Below are 20,473 nucleotides of genomic sequence, written 5' to 3'. Positions count from 1 at the left end.
TCCGCCCCGGGACCGCCCCCCCCGAGGCGGGATCTCACCCTCCCGGTCGTAAAAAATTTATTGAGTCACTGGATACGATACAACAGCCCGAGAAACGGCACAGGGGACACAGAGGGGTGTGTGGGGGTGATGAGCAGAGGGACAAAGACACACACACGCTGTTGAATATCAACAGTACTAAGAGCGGGGGGCGAGGGCAGGATCAGGCGTAGAGATCCTCGCGGTCGGCGGAGTAGACCTCCCCCTCCTGCAGCAGGGCGAAGTTGAGGAAATGAGAAGGGCGATGGACCTCGTGGTAAAACTCCTTGGGGTTGGCGAGCTGGAGCTCGTACTTCATGTTGGGGTCGTGGCGAACACCTGGAAGAGAGAGGCCATCACCCACCTGAAAGCACCTCCTGCCTCAATCACTGATCAGGAGCCTAACAAAGCTTTCTACCCTCACATGATAATTTTTAAGCTGACCATGCTGGAAGAGAGAGTTCTAAATCCACAAAGTGATCACCCTTTGGGTTCCTCACCCTAGAGACTTACAGAGCAATGCCCCCATAGTCACAGAATCATGGAACAGTTTGGGTTGAAGGGACCTTCCCAGCTCCCCCAGTGCCCCCCCTGCCATGAACAGGGACATCTGCACCAGCTCAGGTTGCTCAGAGCCCCGTCCAGCCTGGCCTGGGATGTCTCCAGGGATGGTTCATCCACCACCTCTCTGGCCAACCTGGGCCAGGCTCTCACCACCCTCAGTGTAAAAAATTTCTTCCTCACGTCCAGCCTGAATCTCCCTTCCTTGAGCTTAAAACCATCATCCCCTGACCTATCGCAACTGGCCCTGCTAAAAAGTCTGTCCTCATCTTTCTCATCAGTCCCTTTTAGTCAAGTGTTTCATCTGCCACTCATTTCCTGATCCCTGCTGCAGCCAACTGTGGTTCAGCCCTACCGGGCGCAGCTTTTCTCTTGCATTTTCCATTATCACCTCTGCTGCCTGACAGGGATTAATTATTCAGTGGCAACAGACCAGCAATCCAGAGAGACAAGATGTCTACTTCTCCCCTCTATCAGAGTTTGCTCTCCCACCAGTGCTGGTGCCAAGAAAAGGTCAGACAGCAATGCTGGTCAAACCCTGCCAGACACTCCCAGGAAGGTCAAGCATCAGAATGGGTAAGGAACCCTTCCCTGAGCAGCTATTTCCTTCTCCTCCTCCTCCTCATGTTGCCCCCCTCCTGTCCCTTTCCTCAGGCAGCTCACCCATGAAGTTGTAGTTCCAGGACCCTTGAGCTGGGACCATGAAGAAGCCGAGGAAGCGATCAGACAGCAGCATCTGCACCCTCTCGTAATGGGAGGGCAGGTAGCCCTTGGGGTTGTTCCCTTTGTCCGTGTTCTGCCTGCCCCACTCGTAGCCGCTGGGAGTCAGTTTGTAGGCTGTCAGCGTGCAGGAACCCGGTGTAAAACTGAAAGAAAAGAGAGATGGGGCAAGTCAGATGGATCTGGGGTGGAGGAGGGAAACCAGAAGTGAACAAATACTCCCTTTTCAGTCAGGTTTTTAGTTTGAGACCTCAACGTGTTCCCAAGAGGTGCACCCGCAGGCCCCCGCAGCAGAGGGGCCACAGAAGCCTCCGTGGCTCTCACCTGCAGGTGATAATGATGGTCTTCTCCCCATCCCAGGAGGGGTTGTCGGCCATGACCTTGGCATGGGTGGTGACGTCCTGCGGCGAGAGCTGAGGGGACTCGTTTGGTTGGGTGTGAATCCACCCCAGGGGTTCCATTTCCTGACAAAAAGAGAAATGAAAAACGTTTCAAACAAGACCACTTCACACGCAGCACAAAGCGCACAGGGACCAAAGGCTTCCCCTTCCACTTGACCCCAGATCAGGCTGGATCAGGCTAAGCCCTCCAAGTCCCACATCTACAACAGACCAAAGGAAGCTGCTCCTTGACCTCAGGTCCCTGTTACTGGAGTCTCTGATCTTGCACCCACAGCAGGAGCAGACACTCAACTCACCTTGAGATACTCGTGCTGCGGCAGCTGCCCCGGGAGATGCACAGTCTGGTGTGTTCCCCACTGAGGCACCATCACGATGCACCGGATCTCCTTCACTTGGGGGTTATCGGGAGGGCTCACTCCATACAGGTAACCTGCAATCTGGGAACACAAACACCCGCCTTAGAAGCCGAGAAGAGACCTACATGTAACCGCGTGAGTGTGTGTGTGCCTTGCCCTTAGCTCCTGAGGAGAATATGTCTTGGCTGGCAGGTTCTCCCTAGAGAACATCGTATTTTGTTCAGTGATGAGTTTCAACCCCAAGTCTGGGCCACAAGGAGCCATCAGGACCTGGCTAGAACTTGTGTCTCCAGCGCATGCTTCACAGGGACAGCAGCAAGTTCCCAGTGTTCACCACCAGTTCCTGACTGCCCAGGACTGGTGTGGGCCCCAGCAGTGCAGGCTACATCTGTAACAGACCCGCCACACACTCACCTGGGCCCGCAGATCTGAGATGCAGATGAATTTCTTCAAAACATTCTTGGGAAGAATGTAGGTATAGCCCGTTTCCTTTATATCATCTGATGAAACGTAAATGTGGTTTGTTCGCAGGTGGAGGTTGGCAGCAGAAATCGCTCTGTGAGGAGGAGACGGTTATTAGAGGGTGCACGGATCCCTTTCTGAGCACTCTGCCCTTCTCCTTGCACAACAGCTCTCCCTGCCTTCCTACCTGACTCGCCACTCAGTCTTGGAGGAGAAAGTCTGGGTTTCGTAGTTGCTGGTTGTAGAGGTGATGATTTCATCACCATGTTTGTTAACGGTGCGGGTCTGCGTGGCTGTCAGCTGCGACTGCTCCTTGGTTTGCTTCTCAATTTCTGCAATCTGCTGTCTCTGCTGAGAGGGGGCAGAGATCTCCATGCCCAGGATGATGTCTCGGATCTCTGACTGTGTCAGGGATGCAACGTTCACACTGAAAGAGAAAATCCCCCCAAGTCAGGCATTTCGAAATACTTTCTGGACTCTCCTCACCAAGGTATAATTAATAGTATTAACTACTTTCCCTACAAAGCTGACAGTTCACTGCCAAAGGCCCCTGAAAATCTACGCTCCAAAAGGAGCACTCTAGCCACACCGCCTTTAGAGCAAAAAGGGAAGACTGACAGGATGATTGCAGCTGGATGGTGACTTACTTGTTCTTCTTGCCATAGTCAGCAAGGATGAGATCCTTCAGCTGCACCTCCACCTTGATCCACTCCTCATCTGTCAAGGTTGGCCAGATGTGGTGAGGCTCTGTTATGGTTGTCTTGTCTGGTTTCAGAATAACTTTGGCTCGATCATTATTCACATGTAGTGCCCGGAGAATCAGAATCAGACGAGAGAATGCCTTGGAGGAGAAAAAAAGATGCAGTTAGTCAGAAAGAAGGAAACTAAATATACAAGGCCCTAGTACAAGCTCTCCTCTGTTTGGGCACACCAACATTGCACACAAGCACCAGTGGAATCAACCTGAAGGAAAATCCAGGCAGACTCAGAGCCAAGTGCTGCCAAGCAACAAACCGAGAGGGATCTCCGAAGCCTTGGCTCCTGCCTTGTTAACCAGCAGCAAAGCAAAATGTAGACTAGGCGTGCTGTGCTTACCGTGTAGGAAGAGATGGTTTTCAGCCAGTCATCATAGAGATTGAAGAGAACCATTTGGGGTTCGGTAGCCTTCAGGATGAGATCACCAAACTTCTCCACTTTCAGACAGGCCTGGAAGGGCAGCTGCAACTCTGAGCCTTTGATGACAATATTGGGGAAGTCCAGTAAGTGCACCTGGTGTTTACAGAGCAGAGAAATTAGTTCACAACTACTGCAGAATATCAGTCCAGATCAAGTCCCTCACACGAACAATGATTTTACAATGTTCCCACAAAGCAGGATCTGCATTGTTACCTCAAGTGGATCCAACATGCCCTTCCGCGTCACTATGATCTGCTTCGGCTGCTCCTCCACAGGAAGTGAACGAATCAAGGCAGCCACTTCTTCAGCAGTCTTCCACTTGGCCAGCTACAAAAAGACAGCAGGGTTAGAGAAATATCTCTATGCCAACAGCCGTGTCTCCGTGCCTCTGGGAATTAGAGAGACTCAAACCAAATTCTAAAAATACAACGAGAATTTATAGCTTGTTCTAGATCGGTGACAAGACCCAGTATTTCCTTCTAACTGATCACAGAGGGCAGTTCCCATTCCTGGAGCTCAGTTACTCCTGACTGGCTCAGAAAAAAAAAAACCAGCTGCCTCCAGCACCTCCCTGGCTTTGCCACCTGAGAGTCTTCTCACTGCACTGGATGTACAGCCAAGTGCAACGTGTGATTTGTTGTACCAGCGAGCACAGCACCTGCTTGAAAATACAAGCTCTTTACACCTCAGAGCCACGAAAACCTTGCAACATCAATGCCTGCGCCCTTTTACTTTCAGATCTCATGCTAACACTTGCCAAAGCACAGGTTACATGCTGGACATCTGAGCTCCGAACGTGTTGAGAGGCAGGAAGATGAAGATTCTTATCATTTTTTCTGCTCAAGTGAGTGTCCCAAGCAGTCAGAGCCCATCCCCAGCTCACAGCCCAAAGCACCACAGGCCCTACCTGTCCTAGACGCTTCTGTCCTGCCCACACAGACGTATGGATAATCTTGAGGAAGAGCTGTCCAGTTCTGGGATTGAAGATGAAAATGGCTCCATTGATGGGTTTTGTGGTCAAATTCCCTTCAAAAGTCTGAGAAAACAAGCAAAAGCAAAAAGTACAGTGAGATTAATGTAGCCTGTCCACACATTCACACACCAGCTGACTTGCTGTGTGCTTTGAGCAGGAACTGTATGAGAAACATAAAAGCTGCTCTGTGCCCAATGCTAAATTTGGGTCCATGCTGATTCCTCGTTTTTCATCGCATGCCACCACAACCACCCTGAGAACAGGACATTATAGCCCCTGTCCTTTCCCCCCTGAAATACACCGCTGGCCTCACCTTGTGAATGGTCACTCTGTACACATTGGTGTCATCCACAAACCAGATGATCTGGTTGGAGAAGAGCTCTCCATAGTTCTGAGAGGACAGGTACGGCTCTGTGGGCTCGGAGGAGTACAGCTGCAAGCCCTTGCGGATTCGTTCTCTCAACACATACAGTGCGGGATTTGCTTTCATAATTTTGGCCATAGCCTGTTGGATCAGGGGTTTGCTCCCAGGGAACCAGTTCCCATAAGCACTGAAAAGCAAAACAAACAGAAGATGAAGGGACAACCACTACGCACAAGTCTTCCCATGCAGCAGCCAGGGTCCTTTCTGCCTGCTGAACACTACTGTACGATTTCTCTTGTGATATCCTTGGGAGCTCTTCACCTATCTTCACCTACAGCCTTGCCCTACACCTCCTCTCGGTGGGAAGCCACAGCACACACATACTGCAGTCCCGAAAACCTGCATTTTCTTTAACAAGAACACTGGAGCCTAAGTCTGCTTGCTGGGATGTTCCCCCTAGTTCTCCAGTGAAGAACAGCTGTCTCCACTCATAGGGGCCTTGAAACAAGGCCTGTCCTTCAGCTCCAAGAAGAATCTGACAGAAATCTCTTAAGAAAACAAATGATTAGTGAGCTGGGAGTGCTGAACCATTACTGTTGCATAAGCAGACATCAGGCAACTAGAAAGGACTGCATAGCTGCCTGAACCCATCCCCTGCGTACCTCTGGCTTCTGCCTTCTCCTGCCTGGAACACAACCCAGTTCAGAGACACACTGAGACGCAGCCGCAAAATACCAATTACTGTTAAAACACAGAAGGCGCCGACCTCACCTGTGCAAGTTATAGGCCAGATCGATGGCAATGAGCACACCGGTGGGAGACGGATAGATACTCATGTTGTCTGTCGTGTAGTCCAGGAACTTGGCTCTTGCATAGCGCTCGATATCATGGGAATCGTAATCTCCCCAGCGCAGCTGGATATCTATCCAGTACTTCTGAGTGGTGGTGCTGTCCATCACATCTCTGAGGAGAAAGCAAACCAGGACAATTTAATCTTGCACGAAACTCTCCTGCAGTTGCTGCATGACTTTGACAGAGAGTAACTGCCACGAGCATGAACGCTGAAGCCAGCTACTGTGCGCGTACCATCCTGAGAAAGGACTCTACTGCTCTCTTCATAGAGCAGCTGAATGCAGAAGCTGTTAGGAGAAACCCTCAGTCAATGGGCTTCAGCCGCAAGTTTAAATAAAGCAGCACAGTTACTGTGTAGTCATGAGGGTCATCTCCCCCTGGGGAGCATCTGGTGAGGATTCAGTCGAACTGAACAAAGCACGGGTGCAGACAGTGTCCAGTTCACTCCAGATTCTGGCCCTAGGACAGCACAACTTTGTGGGGTTTCCTGAAGAACCTTCTGAGCTCCTGAGCTCTAGCTCAGGGCAAAGATCAACTGGAGGAGAGAACAGGAACAAAAACGGTCTCCATGTTTGCAGAAAGCAAAGGAGGCGCAGCAGCCAGCTACCCAAACTAGCTCTGCGCTTTGCCAGGTATGATTGTGTCCTCCCATGTCCCCAAAGAAAACCAACCCTAGATGGCCAGGAGACAGGGGCTTTGGCTCAGGATGACAGGATCAGCAGCAAGATCACAGAACAGGAAAAGAGAAACACTCACTTGGAATCTGCAAGCAATGATGGACGTGACACATTCCACTTATAGGAAGCAAAGAGGAGGATATCTGCACATGAGGAATTCATCTTGTACGACTTCCTGGGATGGATCGTCTCTTTCTGCACTGTCTCAATCTCCAGAGCATCCAGTTCTTGATCAAACACCTGGGGAAAAGGCAAAGATGAGTTGTGTGCAAGCAACCTGACTAAAGAATCTACCTTCAACAGAGCGCTAAAACAGGCACCCAGGAAAATCCCTTTTCCTCCCCTTCTTTGTCAAATTGCTGAAGAAGGGGTGGCCCTCTTCCAATCCCCGGGACAATCTCTGTTGCTAGCAGGAGGCTGTTGGTACACAAGACTTATGCACACATTGCAGAGAAACAAACCATGTTAACATACTGCTCACCTGACACAAATCCATGACAATACTCTCATGGATCTTTTGCCACAAGTGAGCCCGGAAAATCTGAATGAGAGAAATCTTCAGCGTGGGTATCTTGCCGTGCATGAAGATGCCTGTCAAATCCAGCTGCACCTGAAACCCAACATATACCTGCAAAAGAAAAGCAGCTGTGAGAACACACAACGACACAATTGATTCAGTTTAGGAAACAGAACGGCTACTGTTAAGGAGGTTTAGTTCATCTGTAAGGCATGTTCTGGAAGAATGAGTTAGATTAATTAACTTCTCTCAAACAGTGGAAGCTTCTGCAGGTACAACCTCCAGATACTTACATTTGCTCTGTTAATGGTAGGAGACCACCAGAGGGTGAATCTTCTGTTTGGAATTTGGTTCAAACCCGATCTCTGGGCATTCGTCAGCTTCTTCCACTTCATGGATTCCTCAAAGCCACTAGCCTTCTCCCTAGAAAGGGCAGACAGTCAATTATATAAAATATGATTCTATGATTCTAAAATATCCCAATTTCCACTGACTCTCATGTGCCACACATAATAGAGGTGGGGAGGACTGTTTCATGCAAAGAAATTTCCCAATCCCAGGTGCCCTCACACCGGAACTATAGAGTGTGCTCCAGCGATGACTGAAAAACCAAAAAGGCTCAACAGAATCAGCACAGCTTGAGCTGAGGGCTCCTCCTGGCACATTACTAAGCTCCAGTTTGCACAAAAAGGCCAGATCATTGTTTCTCTTACCAGAAGAGACCCTCCCATGTGGGGAAGTAAGTGCCCTTGAAGAGAGTGTGCTCCAGGATCCCTTCCACTCCACCAAGCGCCTGGATCATGTCTGTGCGGTAGTTGTTCAGGTTCCAGAGTTTCCCGTCATGGCGCTGATGCGTCCACCAGAATGGGTTCTGCTTCAGGACCTGCAGACAACAGCGCCCTGGTGAACAGCTTTGTATTCAGATCCTCTAAACTGGCTGAACTGATTTTAGGAACCAAGATGATGATGATGATGTCAGCTAACAAGTAAAAGGCCTCATGCCCTCGGTCCTGGAGGACACAGCTCATCTACAACATGAGTTCAGTCAGTACTACTATGCAATTCAGACTGGGCAGAATCTAAGATTATGTTTTTATCTTTCAGGGATGAGCCTTCCACAGAACTACCATTAGAGGCCTTAAATAATAAATTTTTCCACCATTATTAAAACTTAAGATTTTGGAACATTTGTTCTGGTATCCTTTTTTCCTCTCTCCAAAACTGATTTCTTAATACTCAGTTGTGCTAAGTGTGGTGTTCCCCAAGACACTGCAATCTATCAAAATGCTTCAAAAGTGGCTGAAGATTTTGGAGCATTTGATTCTCAACAGCTTCTATCAGTCCCAACATACGGCTCTAAGCTCTGCCTGCAGCAGACAGACAAAGAAGCGCATCTGCAATAATTCAAAGTGAAAGGACATTGTCCGAACCTCACACTCAGCCAAGAGAAATTCCCAGTCAATACCTGATACTGCTTGAAGTCAGTTCTGACTCTCCATCCTTTATCATATGCTAAGGTATGCCGGTCCTTCTGGAAAAGGGTGTTAATACGAGGAATTCCCCTGTCCCATGAGTCTTCCAGATCCTCCAGTGTCAGACGCCTGAAGAAAAAAAATTCCCCACACTTTGTTACCTCTCAATTTTACAGCAATGCATTAATGAATTAATTCAGGTAATGAGATCACAGAAATAACATAGACCGCGGGACTCTGGCAGGAGACGTTCTAAAATGCCAAGCACTCAGAGGCTCAGCAAAGTGTCTTGCTGCCATCACTGTGAACACGCTGATGTCACACAGCCAAAAGAAAAAGCCTCCCCTTGTAAATGCGCAGAACTAGCTGCAAATGGGTCTGATGGCAGCTTTTTCTGGCACTACCTGCCACATAATTTCCCTCAAACTGCGCCAGGGGTGCACCTTCTGCTTGCAGAGCTCACATAGAGGTAAGATGGCAGCTTTGCAGGCAGCCTGCAGCACGTATCATGGGGCCAGCAAGGTCTGCAGAACCCTGAGACTCGGCAAGACTTCACACCACTGCCTGTCCCCACACCCAGACACACACATGGAGCTGACTGCGCAGGGGAACACACCTGTTCTGCGCGATCGCTTCTTGTCGCTTCAGGGCATACTCTGCCCATACTCTCTGAGAGTCAATAAATTCACTTTCCCATGGCTGGATGTAACGATACAAATTTGGGATGAGCTGGTCCTCCTCGTGACTCATTCCTGAGCGGAAGTGAGTGATGCCAACATCTGTCTGCTTGGACCACCTGGAACAAAGAGGCACAAGGCAGGAGTGATGGGACTTCACAGGTCACACTGCCATGACCTGCTGTAAAGGCAACATATCTCTATAACATGGTGCAGTTTAGCATTCTCAGATATTTTTATGCAAAAGAGCATCTAATAAAACACTCAATCCATGCAGGCATTAGAGCAGCACAACTCACCTCAGGTCAGATTGCGGGATGAGAACGTGGCCCATGGAGAGCATGCCCAGGCCCCCCAGTTCTTTAGGGGTGTAGAACACCACTGGCGGAAAACGGCTCGGCATTTTGGAATTCAGACCGATTTTGATTCGAGTCTGGATTTTATTCTCACATTTCACCAGCAAATCAAGCAACTCCTGAGTATTTACAACAGCCTCTCGGAAATACGTCATCAAGCCAATGAGAGCTGTATTCCATTTATTGACAATCTAGAAAGGAAAGCAAAGGATCTGTTCTCAGCTTGTTCTCTGAACATCTGCAGAGAGCTCTATCACACATCTTCCTCCCACCTTACCTTGGTGAAGGTTGTGGAGCCAGAGGCCATGAGGATCTGCCTCACTCTGTTGTGAAATCTCTGCATAGACTCATCATCCACGCGCAGGAAGCACTGAGCTGTGCGCTCCTTGGTGACCTACAAGAGCACAGGGCCATCAGTTCCCTGCCGGGAGCCCTCTCTCTGGTGAGCTCTTGCCATCAGGCATTTATGAAACACAGCAGAGAAGAGGCTGAACAATACCTCTACAGTTTGAGGGCCCCTGCTCAATCCCAGCAAAGGATTTCCCATCCCTCCCAGGAAGAAAAGTCTCTCCCAGCCTCCCAAACCCTCACTCCACCTCATTCTGCAGGTTCCAGACACCATCCTTGTGGGTGAACTCCTCGTAGCTGGTGCGGCACTTGGGCAAGATGCGGCACTCAAAGCCACACATGTTAAACAGCAAATTGGGGTTATCCTTGCTGTAAACGGACACGAAGCTATTCTCCCACTGCACTGTGGTGACCGATCGAGGCAAACGGTTCTTGATATCCCAGAATACAGCACGACCACTGAAAAACAAGATGTGCGCAGTGACAACCTGGCTGTTACTGACGCAAAACAGAAACTGAGCAAGTTCCCAGTGCTTTCCTAGCATTATAGTCCCTCACACCCATCACTCACTGTCAGAATTACAACACAGAGCCCTCACCTCTTCTTTTCTTCCTGAGCACCCGCCTGTCAGTCTCAAACATTTATTACAACTCATTTTCCCACCCTCCCACCACTTGTTTTTTCCATGTTGCAGCACTTACAGGTTCACATCATGTTTCATGAGGCGCATCCGAGCATCCCGGGGCCAGCACTTCTTGTTGTTGTAGCCCACAATGTTCTCGTTGTTGGGATCTGGATGCTCGGTCAAGTATCGCTGAATCAAGTCTCTTGCCTCATCTGCTGTAAACCTGGAAACGCACAGAAGAGGATCTGGAGTAATATGACCAACTTCTCAGGACACCAGTTTGCCCAGACAAGGACTTGCTCTTGGACAACTGTTTGCCATAGCATGTTCGAAGGTAACTATCCAATTGCTGCATCCTCCTGCTGAAGGGAGCTTCAGTTTCATTAACACGGAGCAAGCCATGACTGTTTGGGTTATCTTTCCATGAACAGACATAGAATTTTATGTCCACCTGCTGTGAAATCAAAACCAGCTTATTTTACTAGTGGAAAATCTCTAACAATTGAACTTTCGACATTGTTGCTTTGCTACCAGTCTAGTGAAGCTGTAGAAAAGCAAACTGAGAAAGCAAGAAGCAGCATGTGGACACTTAGCAAAGGGAACAAAAGCCTGGACTAGGTACATACTAATTCCCACTTTCACAGCATCTGCTGCAAAATGTCAGAATAAAAGTTGGGCTGCGGAAAGCACAGCCCCAGAGCTCTCACCTGAAGAAGATGTGAATACGGTCAATGTATCTGCAGAAGAGGCGAATGGGATGGGCCACCTCAGTGGCAATGTCTTGGAAGCTGAGGAAGTCATTTGGCATCTGGGGAGGCCCCGCCATTTCGCTGGCACGGTGCAGACCCAGCACCAGCAGGTCCATCACAAGCCCATAATACTGGACGATGAAGGAAGCAAACTGCAGCCCACGAATAATTCCGTAGGAGTTCGTGTGATTCATGTCCTGAGGAGACGAAGGGGAATAGTGAGAACCTATCACAATACAGAGACCTTTTATCTGAGCAGTTGCTCTTTAGCAGAACCCAGATGGGTTTTGTAACTCTGTCTTTCACTTATTTCTCTGGCAAGTCTTGTGTACCCTCATCTCGCATGGGTCCAAAACCTCTCCATTTAACAGTCCACACACCCCCTTTCCTGACAGCAACCATCACCTTGTAGTTGATCACCACGTTGTTCTTGGCTGTCATGTAGTCAGCAATGTTGTGATCAACAATAAGACGCAAGAGCCTGTTGAGCAACGTCAGGTCAATCTTCTCATACATCTTCTCAAATCGAGATTCCAGCATCACATTGCATTCACCTTCACTCGTTTCCCAAACATCTTGCAGATTATTAATGCCTGAGGAAACAAACAAGCTTGTTATCTGACACACCAGGGCACAGAAGCATCCGTCTGGGCACAAAAAGTCAACGTATTTCTTGTAAAGGCTGATTTTTCAGCTTCTGGTCCTTCCAGTCTATACAGAAATTCGAACAGAAATACACGACCAACCACTAATGCTACAGAAGTTCTCCTCCTCTGGTATATATGTATATATATTAACCTACAAAACGTAGTCTCGTAATGACTATTGACTGCAAGTTGCGAAGATGAAAACTCATCTCCCAAGGGGACTAGTAGGAAGCAAGCTCCTGATAAGAAAACTCATTTTTCCATGGAGTAAAAGACCCCACTAACCTTGACACCACTTGTACACCAACAGCGGAGGAGGTTCAGTGTCAGCAGGTTTGATCCATGGAGGGAAGAGTCTTCGTTTATCAGCCTCATACCACAAGTACTGATCCAGATAAGCATCTGTAATTTTCTCCAAGGGCTCAACATCATAAACAGGAACTAAGTGGCTGTAGAGATCCATGAACTCAATACCCACCTGAAAAAGAAGTGGCAAAACTGAGGCTTATAGCTGACAGAGAACACAAAGTCTTAGCACCGTGTAGTTCCTGAATGCAGCGGAACTTCCAGTGTGGTCTGGCTCTCAGCAGGACACTCACCTCCTTGAAGGCTCTCTGAGTTAAAAGGTGTCGTTTGATTCTGGACAGAGCTTCATGAGGATTATCATAAGCCTGTTCAATCAAGCCCAACTCCTCTCTCTGTGACTGATTCAGGCGAGATTTCACACTGAAAGTGAGAAAGAACAGTTCACACAAGTAAGCGCAAACAAACTAATGGCCACCGCATTCAACTGATGAAAGATCTCGTTCAACCCAGCAGATCAAGACAAGATCTGTAACTCTTCACAAACCACATCCCCAAGCTTGGAAGCACGGGATTGTTTTTGCCCCAAGTGGCTGAGTCCATGAAGAATCCCCACTCAACCTTGACAGTACCACAACCTACAGCCTTTCCCAGTCCACCAGGGTAAATTCTACAATATACTCAATTCCAGGAAGAAAGGGTAACAAAATAGCTTCAGAAGCCTTTCCCAGCACAGATGTCTGCCCCTGCAGAACACAACCATTTCCCACAGTGTACCTGTAAGCTTCCTTCAGCCTCTCCAGGGCTAATATGAGCAACTTGGTGTCATGTTTGTAGGACAGTGGGGGGAAGGGAATGGGTGAGAACCTCCTGCTTTCCAGCCAGTGCACTGTGGTTGTGTACACAGCAACAGCCTCTTCTGCGGTGATATAAGGCCCATCCTGCAAAAATCACACCACCAGCATTAGTCAGCGAAAGCTTCTCTGTGAAAACAGCACAAATTTGGGCAACCTCAGGCAGGAGAGAAGTACCTTCAAGTAATTATGCTGCCGCTCCTGCTCAGCTTTTAAGTAGAGTCTGGTCAGCCGGCCCAGATTCTTCTTACAGACGGTTTTGTCCACAGTGGCACCCCGGCGGATCCGCTCCCTGTTGTAGTGAGCTGTATTTGTCCACCAGTCAGCTTTTGCCTTCACATACCTCAGGATCATGTTCTCAATAGGAGTTGGCAGCCCTGGCACCTGGGGAGCGACAGTCACTTCAGGGAAGCAGGAGTGGGAACCTTTGCGAGAACAGTTCCACCTGGGAGATGTTAAAATTGAACTAAAAGGCCAAGTGAGAGACTCACCTTCCAGGGAATATTGGCCTTCCAGCACCGCCAAGCCTCGCTCAGATGCTGCAGGATGGTTCTGGCTTTGTTCTGTTTGATTCCTTCTGGCATCATGTCCAGAATGTCATGCATAACGGCTGCCCTCAGCTCCAGGTCAAAGTGAGACTCCACACGCTGCTTTGTGACAGTCTTTGCTACACCCTTTGAGTGACGGCCTGGAAAAAGCAAAGTACTTCATCAGTTCTGACGCTATTTGGCAGTGCTACTCTTTTTCTTCATATGGGAGTACATGGAGGTGCGAGATGTTTGAAGAAACTACACTGCCACAACACCACTGATGAGTTTGCGAGTAGATGATTAGAAGGCTATGGACCCCAGTGCTATAGAGCAGAGAATCCCACTTCCATTTGGAATCTATTCTGGGGATACTGGTCTTGTAAGAGCTCTAAACTTGTTAAAAGCCCTTGGGGTTGACATGGAGCATGGACACAGAGCACCACTTGGAACAGAAAACTGCAGTTCAAGCTGGCAAGTAAACAGTATTAATCTTTACCAGACACTTCTCCCACGTCCAAGATTTACAGAGTGTGCTGACCTTCAAACTGCCTGGCCAGCAGATTCCCCAGCCAGCGCTCCAGCAGCGGCGTGATGCCCCTCATGAAGAACAGCCACACTCTCCAGCCTGGAGCCCAGAAGCCACAGCCAGGACCTTTGCCCACAGGCCCCTGGAAGAAGAGAGACATGACAACACCAGGTCACTTACACTCCGGAATCCCCCCTTCATTGCTCGGTTTAAGTGGGGTCACCACCACGTGGAAAGGTGCAACTCACAGTGTTAAACCTGTAGTAGATGAGATGTTTCAGGTCCTTGCACATACGAATCTGCCTCATCAGTTTGTACTTGTATCGGTACATTCCTGTCAGCTGACCCACGTGGGCGAAGATGTACTGCAAGCCATCTGCCAACTGAAACACAGCGAGCACGCTCAGAGGTGACAATAAACATTACATACATTGCCTCTAGAAGCCAGGTGTATTTTACAGCCAGGAGCAGATTGCGTTAGGTCATACAAAGCTCCTAAAACTTACTCAAACAATGATTGATTCTTATAAACTAGCCTAAAGCAGTTTCACACAATGCTGTATGTCTTCATTGCTCCTCCTCTTCTCTGTAACACTGCAACATTAAGTCATTTTGTGCCTCCTGTATAAGACCACCCAGATATTCCACTCCTCTCAACCTGCCATCCCCACTTTAAAAAAAAAAAAGTTAAAAAAATAAGCCTACCTGAAATGCATCCACATTTCCAAGCCTGTATTGGACGTGGCTGTCCACCACCAACTTAGTCAGCCGCAGAACCTCTCGGCATAGATGGAAAGCATTACCGAAACGAGATTTTTTCCTTTCCTGGAAGAGACGAAAATCCCAAATTTATGTAACAACGTTATGTAAGAGCAAAAAAGCTCCAATTCGGTCTGTCTGTACAATAACTGAGCAGCTGAAGCACTATGGCCTGTCTTACCGCACTAGCTACCGAACAATCTTCAGGAAAACTTTACTCTTGAGTAAATTAGCACACGGACTGATACCTTAGTTGTGAGGGTCTTCACAGGCTTCAGGTTGAAGTTGTAATCCAAGTGAAGGTAGTTCAGGTTCTTTCTGTGGATCAGCAAGTTCAGCATATTGTAGCCCTGGCGACAGACCTGCAGACCCACTTCCACCCAGTCCAGCTTCGTCGACTGGAAAAACTTTGTGGCCTTGAAGGAGCGGAACAGGTACCTGGAGAGAGCAGAGAACATAATCAGCTGAATCTCATCACAAATCAGCAGCTCTCTACCCAACAGACCCCCACTTACCTCTTCTTCTGGGCCTTGGGGGGTCTGTGCTTAAGTGCGTTCAGAACGTAGTATTTCAGTAGTTTCTGATAGGAGACTCGCACTTTCACTGGCTGGCCTGCCGGGCAGTGCTCACGATACCTGGGGATAAACCAGATTTCCATTTTTCAGGTACTCACATTTCCTTAGAAAATAACCAGTCTCCAGAAAAGTCTTCTAAATCTCCAGAAACCAGTCATCACAGAATGTCTTTATTTTCATTGGAACAAGATAATAATGTCACAGTCACTAGAACATCCCTTCCCCCAGGAAAGAACTCACCAGTTCTTGACCAGTGGGATATCAAGAGCTCTCCGAGTCCTCCCAGACCTCAAGTTGAAAGGCCGCGGGGCCCAGAGCAGGGCGATGCCGTTTGCTGTGTTATCTGTGTAGAGCGGGGTATCCTTCAGGAAAGGTTCCACAAACTCTGGCAACTCGAACTCCTCATCATCATCAGGCAATGGTTCCTGACTCTGAAATGCAGAAACACCACAATATATCTGTTTCCTGGTTGCTTCAGCTCAGTTTTCAGAGTTAACCAAATATTTCTTTGCTCTCATGGATGAGGTGGGACAGTGCTGAGTATGAGAGAAGCAAAAATCGCTCTATAAGGCACCACTGGACCTGAGAACTAACTCTGGCTACTAGACCCTGAGCAAGGTGTTACGGAGGTAGCTCAAGGGAGATGTCAGCTCCATGAATACTCCAAGAGCAACCAAAGAGATAAATAACCTATCAGAAGTCTCTAAATAATACTGTTAATTAGGCATTGGGCTTTATCCTGCAGAGACTAAAGGAGACAACTTTGTGCAACTCCAGAAATGGAAAAAGACTAAAATGGTAACAGTGGGTTTTTTGCAAAAGGGCTTGTGCTTTCTCCTGAAATATCTATTTGTGTGTGCCACTATCAGAAGCAAAGTTACAATCAGAAGCAAGGTTACCAGTAAGATACTAAAGACCCATCGCTTCCAGACAGTAGGGTTTATCCCAGGCTCTCTTGGACAGTGACTCACCTTGACAGAATGTCTGTGTGAAATTGGGTTGATCAGAGGATCAAAGTAAAAAGCTGGGAGATCAGGATCTTCTGTTTTAATGAAAACGACGTTTGGAGTGTGATACCTACGACACAAGATATGTCTTAGAGCATCCTGACAGTTTTCCCCTCCTCTCCCTGCTCCTGAGGCTGCTACACTCACCAGGTCAGGTGGACGTGGTGTGGCAGGTTGTTGTACAGGTACGGGAAAGCGATTTTGTACTCTGTCCTGATCGGCTGCCTGATGATAATTTTGTTGATGTCGTTAAATTCATTCCAGTCTTCATCCCTCAAATGAGACAAAAATAAATTGTTATAGCAGCATTCAGGAGGAGAGAAAGGCAAACATTGATGACACATGATAACAGATTAGCCCTCCCAACCCTTCCCCAGATAACCACTTATCTTTCCTCCTAAACCCAACACTTACTGAAGATTGATGTCTCTAACAAGAGGCTCGAACTTGGGACCTCCAGGAATAGCCATGTTCAGCGCCTTGGAGGTAAAGAACGCTTTCAGGTCAAACAAATAGAAATAATTGTCATCCACTAGGTCAGTGAGCAGCTGATTAGCCAGCCGGTACAGCGTGGACATCATTGGGAGAGTGAACTGCCAGCGCTGGTACGTTGAACCATTTACATATCTGTGAAGAAACAAAGTACAGACACTCGACACACAGTCAGCAAACAACTGGGCCCTTACCAAAAGACCAGAAATAACCAAACACCTTTCACTGCACATCATTCACAGAAAATGAGAAGTACAGCTAACTCATGGGCACCTCTAGACAGAAAGACAAGCTGCTGAAAACCACTGTGGACTCCATCTGCCCAACAAATACCAACTGGTCCAGTTCCTCTCCAACTCCATATCCAAACTGACACACAACAACTGAAGTCATATTTGAGCCTTTGGTGTCTATGCGCACTCTCAGCAAATATTAATTCAAATTCCAAACAGACAATTCAAGTTTTCATCTTTACAGCGTGGTGAGAAACACCCATTTTAGCAGTTAACTGTGCAGCAGCCCTGCTGCACAGACAGGTCTTGTCTGCCTTTGCTGGATGCTGAACACAGAAGGATAAGCTTTATCGCAGTCAGGCTCTCCCAGCCTTGAGGGAAGGTTTTCTCTCCCTGCCAACACCACACGTAGCCCATTACACAACCAAAGGTCACCTACGGCTGTGTACAGGTGACTTATGCAGCACATAATGATGTGGAATTTTCCCCCTTTCCAGCAAATTGTGCTACCAGATGGGCACGTACTTCCTGTTGTCTTTGAGCGGCTGGTGGTCGTAGAACCAGTCCAGCACAGGGGCATCCTCCTCGGCGTCCAGCTCAAGCTGAATCGCTTCCAGGGGCTCCACATCCAGGATGTTATCTGCATAATCCAAAGGGGGTTCTTCATCATCAAACGGGGGGAATCTCATCCTCTTGAAGTGACGCCTGTCTCTCTTCTCTCGCCTCATCATAATCCACATCGACCTGGCAGAAACCCAGAGAGAGTTAAACGTCACTTTTATTGTGAATTCGCGAGTGTTTGCTCACAAGTTCCATGCGCATGGAGAAGGCACTTACCCCCACTGAGCAATGTACACTGGCTCTATGACCCAGGGAATCTCATTCACAAAAGAGATGGCGCCTGTGATATGGTACAGGACCGGAACGTCTCTGATTTGCTCCCAGGGCATGGGCATGTTCTCCAAGAGCTTCAGAACAGCATGAGGCATGTACTTCAGAGCGCTGCAATGAAAAATCACAGAAAATCAGGGTTGAGAGGAATCTCGAGAGAACAGCCATCCGTCTGCCACAAGCCAAATTACCTCTGCACCTTTCACTCCTGAAAACTGCTCATCTAACTGGTTCATAAAAGCCTCCAGTGACAAATCCACCAACCTCGTACTCTACCCTTCTGCTTCAAGCATTGTGCTACCAAAAAGTTCTCTGCTGGTTTGGCTTCTGATTGTTACACATTAAGAATGTTACAAATGAAAATAAAAAATTTCAAATGAGTTTCTAGAGTTGTTATGGGTAACGGTAAGTTAGTGCAATTCATCATGATGTGTATGAGCTTGCTCCCTGAACCCCAGCAGCAAAGCGCTCACAATGCCTTTTAGTCTTGCAAAAAATGCATGCTGCCTACTTCACACTCCTCCCCAACTTATTCTGAGACAATGTGTTATCCAAGAGTAATGTTTTTATCATAAAGTCAAAGCAACAACTCCCTTCGCTTATCCTGTTCTGCATTGCTACCGTAGTGCAACCGATTACCCTGTCCTCCTCGGGCTACTACGCAGCTCAGTGCATGACTGACATGGAAAGCCCTTTAGCAAAGGGTCTCTCCCCCCACCCATGATCTCTGACAGGAGCTGAGGTCTCAGCCCGGCCCCCATGTCACACAGCGGGGACTCCCTCACCCCAGGTAGACGCGTTTGTCGTGCCGGAACTTCCGATTGGTCATGTCGCCGTGGTCACGGATGATCTTGCGGACGTGCTCGGGGGGCATGTCCTCCTTCTGCGCGTCCACGAACCCGAATTTCCTCTTCTCCGCATAGCGCTTGGCCTGCAGCTGCTGCCACTTGCGGGCTGCGGGGACAAGGAGGCCGCGGGTCAGCCCGGGCCCGCTCGGGAGCACGGGGGTGCAGGGGCCGGCCCTACCCACCTTTCTCCTGCAGCTTCTCCTCAGACATGTAGTCGGGCAGCGGCGCCAGCGGGTTGGGCACCGGGGCGCAGCCGCCGCGGTACGGGAAGACGGCGGCCATGGCGACTCACCTGCGGGGGTGGAGAGGGGCTCAGGGCAGGGACGGGGCCACCCCCGGCCTGTCCCCCACCATCCCCCCGGCACCCCCACGCCCACCCCCGGGCCTCCATCGCCCCCCGCCCGCCCTCACCGGCTGCCGCGACGCCCCGCGCTCCCCCACCACAATGGCGGCCCAGCGCCGTCGCCTCCGCGCCTCAGAGCCCCGGATGTGGGCGGGGCGCACAGCCAAGAGGGCTGTCCAATCAGCTTTCCGGCAGCCTCGGAGACAGCAGGCGCAACCTATCAGAACGCGGAGGAGGAGCAGGTGGCGAGACCAAAGGCGGAAGGGGAAGGGAAGTTGCGAGTGGAGTACACTTCCGGTGGGATGCCCGGCCTTCTCCAATCCCACCCTCCGCTGCGGAGAGAGGCGGGTGTTGAGAGCTCGGCGCCGGCTCTGATTGGATGACGCCTGGCGCAGATCACCCCACGCTAAGTGTAGGGGGCGCTGTGGCGCCGGGCGGCCCCGTGTCGGGCCGGGTGTGCCCCTGGGCCCCCGTTCTCCCCACTTTAACCCGCCCCCATGGCTGTACCGCGGCCCTTAATGTCGCCACAAGCAGCCACCCCTCTTCGATGTCCCCGTCCCGGCCTCCCTGGCAGCACCCTGGCCCCTCAGTCCTCTGCGCTCATGCAAGATCCCCCCAAAACGCGCCCCCCAGCTCGCTGCAGGCAGACAAGCGGGTTCAACACGTCCCCACAGGCCGCCCCGCGACCGGATTCTTTCCTTAGGGCTCAGGCAGGGGCTCCCTGGGGTCCCCCCATGGGGAAAGGGGCCTGTACTGGAGGGGATCTCGGCTTTTGGGGTGAGGGATGGGACTGGAGGGGGTGTGGGCGGGTGGCCCCGGCAACTCATTCCCTGATGGAAACGCTCCTTGTAGCCCCGTGAACCCCCGTACGGGGGGATTAGAGGGGCAGGTTCCTTCCCAAAGCCCTTCAAGCCAAGGCTGTGGCATTAGGAGTTGGACTCGATGAACCCCGTGGGTCCCTTCTGACTCGGGACGTTCTGTGATTCTATGATTTTTCATCAGGACGGACAGGCACAAGGCTCCCCCGCGTCCAGCCGCAGTGAGCTGCGAAGCCGCCGCTTATTCCACCACGGCACGGTGGGAAAACCGTGTCTGATTAGAGGATCCAAAAAATAGTTTCCCAGGCCCTCGACCCCGTGTGCCTGGGGTACGCGACATTC

At 49.7% G+C, this 20,473-nt stretch overlaps 1 protein-coding gene across 1 annotated transcript; it reads right to left on the bottom strand.

Annotated features, from left to right (window-relative positions):
* Window positions 1–42: 42 nt before the first annotated feature.
* Window positions 43–19,467, bottom strand: PRPF8 (pre-mRNA processing factor 8). The gene is made up of 43 exons (XM_065646977.1): window positions 19,382–19,467; window positions 19,153–19,262; window positions 18,908–19,076; window positions 18,069–18,233; window positions 17,757–17,975; window positions 16,921–17,133; window positions 16,654–16,779; window positions 16,471–16,576; window positions 15,740–15,930; window positions 15,440–15,559; window positions 15,173–15,362; window positions 14,871–14,990; window positions 14,414–14,548; window positions 14,178–14,307; window positions 13,601–13,797; window positions 13,287–13,493; window positions 13,033–13,196; window positions 12,552–12,678; window positions 12,238–12,430; window positions 11,711–11,898; window positions 11,264–11,502; window positions 10,633–10,779; window positions 10,179–10,389; window positions 9,860–9,976; window positions 9,526–9,773; window positions 9,166–9,345; window positions 8,543–8,678; window positions 7,791–7,960; window positions 7,371–7,500; window positions 7,042–7,188; window positions 6,640–6,800; window positions 5,803–5,994; window positions 4,981–5,218; window positions 4,602–4,730; window positions 3,908–4,021; window positions 3,614–3,787; window positions 3,166–3,359; window positions 2,706–2,945; window positions 2,471–2,612; window positions 1,997–2,137; window positions 1,624–1,763; window positions 1,243–1,445; window positions 43–357 (listed from the first exon to the last, which is right to left on the bottom strand). The coding sequence occupies exons 2-43, from the start codon at window positions 19,250–19,252 to the stop codon at window positions 203–205; spliced, it is 7,008 nt and encodes a 2,335-aa protein (XP_065503049.1). The 5' UTR covers window positions 19,253–19,262; window positions 19,382–19,467; the 3' UTR covers window positions 43–202.
* Window positions 19,468–20,473: the final 1,006 nt, after the last annotated feature.

Source organism: Caloenas nicobarica, chromosome 17, assembly GCF_036013445.1.
Source record: "Caloenas nicobarica isolate bCalNic1 chromosome 17, bCalNic1.hap1, whole genome shotgun sequence".
Classification (NCBI taxonomy): Eukaryota; Metazoa; Chordata; class Aves; order Columbiformes; family Columbidae; genus Caloenas; species Caloenas nicobarica.
The sequence above is the reverse complement of the archived record's forward strand: the minus strand, read 5'-3'. Positions and strand labels throughout refer to the sequence as shown.

Bases quoted from the DNA above. Each gene is read 5' to 3' on its own strand.
- PRPF8 (XM_065646977.1), bottom strand. From the start codon at position 19,252: ATGGCCGCCGTCTTCCCGTACCGCGGCGGCTGCGCCCCGGTGCCCAAC. The intron at 10,780-11,263 runs GTGAGAGCTCTG...GTGCGTTTCCAG, and splicing joins CGTATTCACATCTTCTTCAG to GTTTACAGCAGATGAGGCAA. The intron at 4,731-4,980 runs GTGAGGCCAGCG...TTGTTTTCTCAG, and splicing joins ACAGAGTGACCATTCACAAG to ACTTTTGAAGGGAATTTGAC.